Here is a 10,115-nt window from a genome sequence, read left to right as displayed (position 1 = left end):
ACCAACCAGCCACTGCCCTAAAACCTCCATCTTGCCCCATCTATATTGCTATGTTCTAAAACCCCAAACTCTAAGTTTCCACCCAGTGGTATTACACACTTCTAATCAAACTACACATCCCAGTGCTGTCATTCAATTTTGGAAGCCTTTTCCTTTGCCCCAAGGTCAAATACAGTATTTTCTTGTGGGTCTGTGCCCTTCAGCACAGAAAGTTTTACATTCTCAGCATCCAGGATTCCAACACTCAAGATTATCAGTAATGGGACTTGGAGGTTAAACACTCAAGATTATCAGTAATGGGACTTGGAGGTTAAACACTCTTTAATCAGAAAGCCCACAGTGTGAGCTGAGGGTAGGCAAGATTTCCAGTTGAGAAGGATTGGGAAGTGTTTCCAAAGCTGATGTGGAATCATTTGCTTTTTGGGAGGGGTTTTGTGTCTGCTTCCTCCATGTGGAGTTCATGGCTGAGTAAGGAAAATAGAGAGAGATCCCACCCATCCTGTGGGCTTGTAGCAAGGAGAGTACTGGGTCAGCAAAAGGAAGAGCTGTCTTCAGGAATATATTCAATAATAAATACAATTTATTCTTATTTTGCAGCTTTGGAGAGAAACTTGAGGACATAAAATTTAGGTTGTTTCTGATCCTTAAGGAGAGGTGGAAGAAAGCAAATTCACCCTTTGATCCCAGGCTGGAGCAGTGAACCTTTCCATGGTCTGGAATCTTTAATAGTTAGTGAAGCCCTAGCACATTTCTGGTAGAGTTTAAGGGAATATTTTGGTGTCTGAGAGGTTCTGAAGGATTCAATAGCAGCACACCCTGCTTTGTTTTTTTATTATGGCCATCATAGCAGATATTAGTGCAGAATAAGTTTACAGGCAAACCTGAAGCTATAAACAATGGAGTCAGTGTCTCTAATGTTTGTTGGTGAACATAAAACAACAATAAAAACAATGAAATATTTATAAGCTTTCAGAAGTAATTACAATGATGAGGTGCAGAGTTTAATCTGGAAGCAATAGCAAAATAAATGAAAAATTAATTTTCCAGACTTACTGGTTCATTTTCAGACTTATTAAAAATAACTTGGCCTCCTTGTAGCAGTAAGATTAAGTGCCAAATTACCTGATTAATGTAAACTTATAATTCTGTTCTCCACCCATTAAAGTAATTGTACAAGTGGGGAACTTGCCTGTTGTTCCTTTTTATTTTTTTTAAATCAGAGAACACATGAAAAGAGCTGTGAGCTTTTACTGCTGATTATAGTGACTTTCATTTGCAGAACTGGCATTTTATGTTCTCCTGCAACAGGAATGGACTTACAGAACCTGTGTTTTCACTGCAGAGAGGGCATACATCAGAGGGCTTTAAATCAGATTAGTTTTACATTGGCTTGCAAACTAAGGTGAGGTAAGAGAAAGCAACAAGTATTCCATTAAATTAAACATCATAGTGCTCGGATATAAATGCCATTCTGAGGTAATTCCCATAATTTTACCCATTTAGACACTAAAATCAATGAAATTCTCTTTTATGGTGGTTGTGAACTGGTTGAGCTGAATTCCAGAATTATTTGGGGATTCTCTAACTCTGCTTACACTGAAACTGCTGGTTTTGATGGCAGCACAATTAGGTGACAATATAAAATCTCCTGGCTCATCTGTCCTTGAACCTCAAAACTCACTGTGAGTGTTGTATTCCTGCAAGAGGAAACAAAGGGATCATTGCTGGGTCTAAGCTCTGAGGGGTGGAGTGGGATCCAAGTAAAGCTCATCCAGCAGGGATGTTCACCCCTGAGCTGAAACCACTGGCCTTGATAATTCAGTTGTTTATTTGGCAAGTGGATACAATAAAATAAAACTTCTTTACACCTAAGCGTCATGAGACTCAGTCAGCAGAGTTTTCTCACTTTCCACCTCTGCCCAAACCCCCTAAAAACCCTTTTATCTACCCCCTGGTTCCTAGTATCCAAATCCCAGTGGCTTTTGGGTGGCACTTGGAGGAGGCCAGGCTCTCTGCAGGGAGCAGCACAGTTCCCATCCTGTCTCCAGCTGCCTCTTGGTTGTGTTTTGGGGTGCACAAGAGGTGGAAATCTCCCTCAGTTTGGGTCTCAATACCTATTTTATTTCATTTAGTGTATCTTACAGTCCTAGAGGAGATGCTGGCTGGAGTTGGACTGACTGCTGACAGTGGTGTTGCATATGGTACCTGTGGAATTCTGGCTGTTCTGGCTTGCTCTTGGTATAAATGCATTTTTTAGCAGTGATTTCAAGCAGAAATGTCTTGAAAGCAGTCTGTGCAAGGATTCCCAAGGTCTCAGAGCACTTGTTACTCACTTTCATGTACCTCCCTGGGTAATGGCCTCTCAGATTTTAGTGACTGGTGCTCATGGCTTTATTTGGCTCAGGATCAGTTCTGTGAGGGGTTCTGTGGGGAATGGACTTGACTCTGAAACTGCTCATTAGGTATGAAGTGAGTTCTGTCAGAAAAGGGCACGGGGTGAGCCCTGGCCAAGAGGGAAGTTCTGACACTACAGAGTCAGGAGGTGAAACAGTAAATCAGGCTGATATTAGGCAAAGAATGTACCATGCAGGATAACAAAAGAGGCTGGACATGTCTAGAGCATTGAGTCTCATCTTGATCCCTTTACCCTCTTCTGAAATTTATGATGATCTGAAAGACTTGAAGTGGGCATGAAGCCTGGTGGCCCAGCTAAGTGTGGATTTCTGTACTGGAGAACTTCCTGACATCATGGAACCTTTTGGTGCTGTAGAAACACAAAAACAATGATTGCCTATTCTTGCCATACAGCATTTGTGTGCTAAATAACAGAAAGCAAAGGCCTGACCAACCATCTCTCACAAACACCAACAGAATTAATTTCTTGCCTTGCCATTTCTCCTTTTCTCTGCATGAAGATGTCAACGTTTCAGAAATGTGTGATTTTCATTAGAGACAAAAACGTGTTCCCTGCCTCTGTAAATTTTCATTTCTTCAAAACCAGAGGCTATGCTTCAAACACGAGGAAGTGGGTGTTCTATTTTCTGATTTGGAGGAAGCTGGCTGTGCCTGTGATCTGGGGACAGGGCTGTGCAGGAGCCAGCAGTGCCTGGCAGGCACTGGGGCAGCCTGAGCAGCTGCCTGCTTCCACTTCAAACACAAATAAAACACTGCTACAACTGGCAGGGCCTTGCCAGGCACTTGAATTCCATGAAATCAAAGCTTTTGGATGGAGATATGCTCCAACAGAAATTGATGCAGTTTACTGTGCAAATAAGCCTGAAGTGCATTGTAGCTAAAACAGCATTTCTGTTTCAGAATTATTTCTGTATTTCAGTGTTTTAGGTGAGGATGGGAAGTTTAAGAAGGAATAAACAAAGCTAAAATAGAAAACAGGATTAAATGGCTTGTGTGATGGAAAAAGCAAGTATGAATGGTGAATGAGCCCTAGAAATAAGAAAGGCTTTTACAGTTTGGTGAAGATGATCTAAACAGTGGTGTAACTCCATCAGGAGCTTCAAGCAGGAGGAAAGATGGAAAAGGGTGGGTCCTGTTTTAATAATATGGGAAAGAGGGTGAAGGATTTGTTGAAGCCAACAGCACTGCCTTGGAGGTGTGACTTTTGAAGAAAATCCCTGTTGTTGGTCTCTAGTGCTGCTGCTGTTGATAAGGATATTGAGTGGTGTTTATTGATGGTTTTCTTTGTTCCTCAGCTGGATGGGTGTGGGGACTCATGGCTTTGAGCAGAGGGGCATGACCTGTGTCAGTCTGTGCTCACCTAGGGTGAATCCCTTCCTGCAGGAGCTGCCTGGCTGTGCCCTGGCTGACAATCTCTTGTTCCTTGAAGAGGATCAGTCACCAGCTGAGCAGGTTTCTTCTGTAGGCTCATCACACATGGACACCACTCCAGACTGAAGGCCAAGCTGTGGAGCTTGACCACTGCAGGTTACAAGGCATGGGAGGCTTGATCCAGAACCATTTAAAAAAACCTCTCAGCTTGATTTTTCCTCTGCTGAGCCCACTTGGTTTGTGTTCATCCAGCTCTGGAAGTATTTACAGCTGCAAGTTAGGCAAAGGCCAATGCCCACCGCTTTGCTATGGTCAGTGTTAGCAGGGGATGTTTAATGTCTCCAGGTCTGGGTGTGCAGATATCCTGGATCTTAGACCTTCTCCCTCATCCTCCTGTGGGTCTGGCTGGAGTGATTCCTCCTCTCTTTGTTCATTCTTCAATAATTCACATAACTACTTGCTCAAACTAACACCCCCTTCATAATGCCGGTGAAATCAGTGCTGGGACACAGATTAAATCCCTGGAGGATAGCAATGTCAGTGGAATCAGTGCTGGGACACAGATTAACTCCCTCTGGGATAGCAATGTCAGTGGAATCAGTGCTGGGACACAGATTAACTCCCTGGAGGATAGCAATGTCAGTGAAATCAGTGCTGGGACACAGATTAACTCCCTCTAGGATAGCAATGTCAGTGAAATCAGTGCTGGGACACAGATTAAATCCCTCTAGGATAGCAATGTCAGTGAAATCAGTGCTGGGACACAGATTAACTCCCTGGAGGATAGCAATGCCAGTGAAATCAGTGCTGGGACACAGCTTAACTCCCTGGAGGATTCTGGCCAGACAGACCTTGTTGAACACAGCAGAAACTGGAGTTTGAAGTGTTGAATTTGTCCACACGTGGTTGGGTACCACTCCTGAAGTTTTGTCCTGACTGGAACATCTCTGGACATGTGCAGTGGGCTTCTTAGGGATTCACTTCCCCCTGCAAGATGTGAGGAGCCTCATTTAAATCTACGAGTGCTTAAGTGTGAGAAAACAGGACCCAAAATTTTTTTTTTTTTTTAAAAAAGCTTCTACTTCATCTTGCCTTCTCTATTGTAAGAATGAGCAGCACATTGCAGTCAAAGCACTTGGTTACTTTTTTTTTAAGAGGTTCAAATATTGCACCAAACTGATGGTTATGTGTGGTGGTGTTTTTAATAAATTGTCTGAGAGAGCAAAAAAAAGCCTCCAGAATGTCCTGTTGGGTTGTCCTAATCTCATTTTAATCTCATCCCTACAGCTCTAGGACCAGAATGTTATGTGAAATTTGTATTACAGTGTGGAATGTGGATTTAGATGGTGCAAAGTTAATTTACAAAGTAAGGATATCCTTATAAAAAACACCCCTAGACCTGTAGTGAAATTATTTTGAAAGAAGCTGTTTGGAGTTAAGGCCACCTTTGCATTTTAATGGGTAAATTACTCTTGGCATCACCACCAGTCTATAACCAAAGTCCTCAGCACCCCTGGGGCACAGACGTAAATTTGGATTTAAAGACGGTGCAGCTAATATTTTGTACTTTGAGGAAAGCCAATTTCCGTGGATCGGGGAGAAGAGAAATCCGAGGGTTTTGTCGCTGGCAGCAGCAGCAGCAGCAGCGTGCATATAATCGATAAAGGAAAGGTTATTGCTGCTCCTGAGGAGCGGCGGCTCCGGCCGCGCTCAGCGCTCGCAGCCGGCAGGAGAGGGCGGCAGAGAAACAGCTCCGGCTCCTGCACAGCACCCGAATTTCTAACGGGAGCCACAGCACATCGCAGCTCTCGGAAGCCAAATCCCCTTTTCAAAACGGCAGCTTCAGCTGCCCTTTTTTTTTTTTTTTTTTTTTTTTTTCTCCTTTAAGGAAAAGAAAAAAAAAGTCCGCAACACTTTGAAAATGTCAAATTCCTGCAGCAGCCCAGAAGACGCGGGGAAGCAGCGAGGCAGAGATGGCAGGATAAGAAGGGAGGATGTGGATGACTCCCAGCCTGAGGGAAAGAGGCTGAAGCTGGGGAATGAAGCAGGGAGCGGTGGAAAGGACAGGGAAGCAGCAGCAGAAGATGCAATAATGCCTTGCTCAGGCAGAGAAGAGCCCGTGCCCGAAGGAGGAGGTGAAGGCAAAAGTGTAAGTGAGCATCTTCAGTGGCTCAGGGAAAGGGGGAAGGGCCGGGAGGTTACCTTTGAAATTATCTGTCATCCTGAAGTTGGTAATTGGGCATCAGGAAGAGCAGGATGAATGAAACCGAGTGTCCCATCTCACTGAGATCATAAGCATGGTCCTCTTTAATTTCTGATCTTGCCTGCATGCTTTTTAGTGCAGGAGTGTGTGTTTTTATCTGGCTCTCACATCAGGTGCTTGCAAGACGTGTGTGTCAGAGGAGTGATTTCTTTTTTCATGGGGAGAAGGCATATTAACAGCTGAACTTGCTTTCCAGCTCCCTATATCCATTTAGAAATTGGGTAAGGATGGGTGCATTGAATTGGACAGTTTGGGTTGTTTATCAGTCTGTCCATTCAGAAATTGGACAGTTTGGGTTATCAGTCTGTCCATCAGACATTGGACAGTTTGGTTATCAGTCTGTCCATCAGACATTGGACAGTTTGGTTATCAGTCTGTCCATCAGACATTGGACAGTTTTGGTTATTTATCAGTCTGTCCATCAGACATTGGACAGTTTTGGTTGTTTATCAGTCCGTCCATTCAGACTTTGAAGTGCATTGATGTTGAGTAGCAGTTTTACAGCTGGGGATGGGGGTACAGCCTCCAGGAGAGGAGGAGAATTGGTGGTTAGAGATCTCAGGTGAGATTTTGCCAGAGAAGGGCTGCTGAGCAGTTGCCTGTATAAACACCAGCCCTGGCAGATGTTTACATGAGGGTAACTTTGCTGCCTGGTAATTCAGCTCAGCTCCTGTGCCTGTCAGCAGCTCCTGAGGCACAGCAGAGAGCTCAGGGGAGAAGGTTTGGATCCCCAGCCAGCTGAAGCTTTGCCCCTCCTGGTGCAATTCAGGCCAGGTACTTTTCCTCCACACACCCTGGCTGCTTCCCTCGGGCAGAAATACAGGGGGAGGGTGGTGGGGACAGTGTCTGGGGTGGGGGATGTTTCCTGTGTGAGTTGTCATAGGGGGAGAGTGTAGCTTGAGAGCTCACTTAAGAGCTGCTGGAGATTGCAGTGCACTGGTTTTATCCAGAAGTTTTCTGGAATGTGGGTTGTTTTCTCTCCTGGGGTTGATATCCTGAATTTAGACAGGCTTCCTCAAATGAGGAGCTAAGTAGATGTCCAGTGTTTCAGTAGGATTTAGATTTTAAAAGCATTTGAAATCTAGTTTATCTGGTTCGTTCTTGGTGGAAGGTCATCTCTAAATGCAACAGTTTTCATGAGCTACAGAAGTGTTTAAAATGTGTGTAGAGTGTTGGTTTGTTTATCCAAGCAGAAATCTTTTATCAAGCCATGTAACTGCAGAGAGTTGCACTTTGCTCTGTGTTTTGGGATTCCAATGCTTTATGAAGTTAGGTTCTTTCTAACTCTCAGGCAGTGGAGTACCACTCTTGTTCTTACACCACTTCTGGCAGAGACTTATTTTTCCCAAAATAAGTGCAAATTACAGGCATGTTAATTGCTCCAATCACAACCTTTGCTTTTGGCTGTTTTTTTCTTTTTTACCTGGGAGTAAAGGTTTTAAATCCATTCTATTTTGTGATAAATATCTAGAAGTGAACACCACTATGGGTTGGGGTAAGTCTTTTTGGTGGTACATCTTACTATAATGCCTAATGAGGAAATTACTGAAAAATAAGCCTTAAATGAATAAATTTACTTTGTATTTTAAGGGATCATGCAGAATATATGAGAATGATGCATACCTGAATCACTGGGCTCTGCCCCATCTGTGGGGCCTGGTTTAGCCCCTTATTTATGTTGTGCTACTGCAGTAAAGTTCTGTGCTAGTTAATACCTGTCCTTATTTTTTTGTCCTTTCAAGGGCCTAGTATAGCTTCTCCAACTTTACATTCTGGTTTTTCATCAGGGGATTGTTAAAAATATTAACAAAGCAAATCAGTTAATGAACAATTATTTCACTACTTCGCTTTCCCAAAATCAATTCTTAAATAGTTTTTATAATAAAATAATTGTTCTTATAGTATCTCTAAAAATTAAACTGAGTTTGATTCAGAACTCATCAAAGCTCAATGAAGCTCTTCTTTCCCCTCACTTGAGTGGATTCTGGCTTGGGATGTTGCACTACATTTTATATCAAGTTCCAGTAATATTTTTGCCCTTTTAAATCTGTCTGATTTGGAGGCATTATTAGAAATTAATTAGGTGACATTTGAAATTCTGTTAACATTAAATTTTTTCTCAAAGCAATAAAAGCTTGTTCAACAATGGCTGTAAGTGTCTGTCACCTTGCAGAGAGCAAGCTGCTGGGAAAGATGGACTGTGTGCCCTTAGGAAACACTGGAATGACTTCATTTCTGTGCTTAGAAGAATCTTTATTTTATAGGCATAGTGGTATGGGTAATCAATGCATGCATTGGAGGAACATTTCCTAATAGTCCATTATGTCTTCCACTTTAAAGAAGGACATTTAAAAGAAATTATAGGCTTTGACTCATTTTTGGACTCGTAATAAAAAATCAGCACAGTGTGTGTGCTATTTCTCTGTTTATTCCACTGCTATTTGCCTCTTCCAACATCATTCTTGGGTTCAGAAGGAAGAAATCTACCTTGGTCAGCTGCTCCAGCTCATTATCCCACTTAGTATGGAATCTTGGATTCTGGGCAATGCAGACACAATGTATATTTTATGCTCCTGGAGTGATGTGGGCATTTCCTTGGCGTGCTGAGTTTGCAGCAGGAGCAGCTGCTGGGCATGGGCTGGTTGTGCAGAAGGATCTTTGTGCCCCTGGACAGAGCTCCCTTCCCTGCCTTGGCAAAGAGGGGCTGCATTGGCAGCAGGAGGGAGGAGTCACAGGAGAGACTCCTTCCCTTAGGGCTGGGGACTGCTTAGTGCAGTAATGGGGTGTCTTGGTTTGGAAAGCCAGGTGTCTGCTGAGGAAGGAAGGAGCCTCCCCTGAAATGGAAAATACAAACCTCTCCCTCCAAATGATTATAATTTGGAAATTAAGGGGCTCTCAGGCAAAGTCATGGGAATAGGAATAACAGTTCTTTATTAGGAAAAATAAAAATAAAGATGCAGTAATACAAAACTCCACTGCCAGGGTCAGACCATGCCCTGCCCCCCTATGTGTCAGGGGGTGGCACAGCCCCATCCCATGGGGGCTCAGCCCTCCTGCAGTGCCAGCTGTGGCTCTGCTGGAGCAGGGATCCTGCACAAGGGGGGAGTTTTCCTCTGCAGCTCCAGGGCTGCTGCAGATGGGCCTGGGCTCCCTCTGGCCATGCAGGGCAGCAGAAGCTGCTCCTCTGGCAATGCACTGGGCAAAGGCTGCTGGGCTGTGCCAGGCTCACATTGGATCCAGGTAGGAATGCTTGGCTCCTCCCCTGGGCAGAGCATCTCCCCATGGGATGCTGGAATTGGATCAGCCCTGCAGGGACACTCAGTGGCCATGGACAGCAGAGATCTCCTGCAGGGAGGAGTGGCTGGGGGAGAGATAAAGAGAAAACTGCCCCATGAACAGAGAGAACTGCCCCATCAGACAGGAATAGAACACACACCCCCACTTCCAGCCTAAGGCCCAGGAGTGAAACTGGAATTGTTAATTTAGGTATCTATTAAAATAATTTGTTTCTTGCCTTCTCTTTTATTGCCTTTATTACGGTGAGGAAGCTGCTCGTGGCAGGTGTGGATCACACAGTCCAAGGCCCTGGAATTGCTCCCTCTCTGTTGTTTCTTCCTGGCAGAGCATCAGGATGAAGCCTTTGGTTCAGACCTAGGGGCTGCAGTGAGGTTCAACTTGAGAAACCCTTCACTGGGTGCAGATGGTGGGGAATTGGCCTTGGGGAGAGCCAGTGAATCCCTGCTTTTCATCAAGAGTTTGGGTAAAACTCTTTAACCAGGGGCTCTGGTGAATTCCATCCCCAGCTGTGTGCCTGGAGGACGAGCACAGCTGTCAGCTCTGTGATGCCACAGCTTTGATTGTCACCCTACCCCTGACCACACTCTGGAAATTGTTAAATCAGCCTAAAGCTGTATTTTCTGAAATGGGAAGTGAATGAAGAATTAAACATGCAAGTTCTGACTTCTTCCTGGGCTGACAGACATGAGATAGACTCAGAGTTACCCACGAGTAACTCTGGGAGACTCATAGTTAGCCACGAGTAATCATCAGGAGTGTGGATCCTTGT

General features: G+C 44.2%; 1 protein-coding gene across 16 annotated transcripts in view; it reads left to right on the top strand.

Annotated features, from left to right (window-relative positions):
* Window positions 1–5,692: 5,692 nt before the first annotated feature.
* RBFOX1 (RNA binding fox-1 homolog 1) overlaps window positions 5,693–10,115 on the top strand; it is a 1,204,921-nt gene continuing 1,200,498 nt past the window's right edge. For all 16 annotated transcript variants that reach the window (XM_077187091.1, XM_077187084.1, XM_077187083.1 and 13 more), the window contains exon 1: window positions 5,693–5,935. In XM_077187091.1, coding sequence (XP_077043206.1) covers window positions 5,708–5,935 — 228 coding nt within the window. In that variant the 5' untranslated portion in view covers window positions 5,693–5,707. The remainder of the gene's footprint in view (window positions 5,936–10,115) is intronic.

Source organism: Agelaius phoeniceus, chromosome 16 (genome assembly GCF_051311805.1).
Source record: "Agelaius phoeniceus isolate bAgePho1 chromosome 16, bAgePho1.hap1, whole genome shotgun sequence".
Taxonomy (NCBI): domain Eukaryota; kingdom Metazoa; phylum Chordata; class Aves; order Passeriformes; family Icteridae; genus Agelaius; species Agelaius phoeniceus.
The sequence above is the reverse complement of the archived record's forward strand: the minus strand, read 5'-3'. Positions and strand labels throughout refer to the sequence as shown.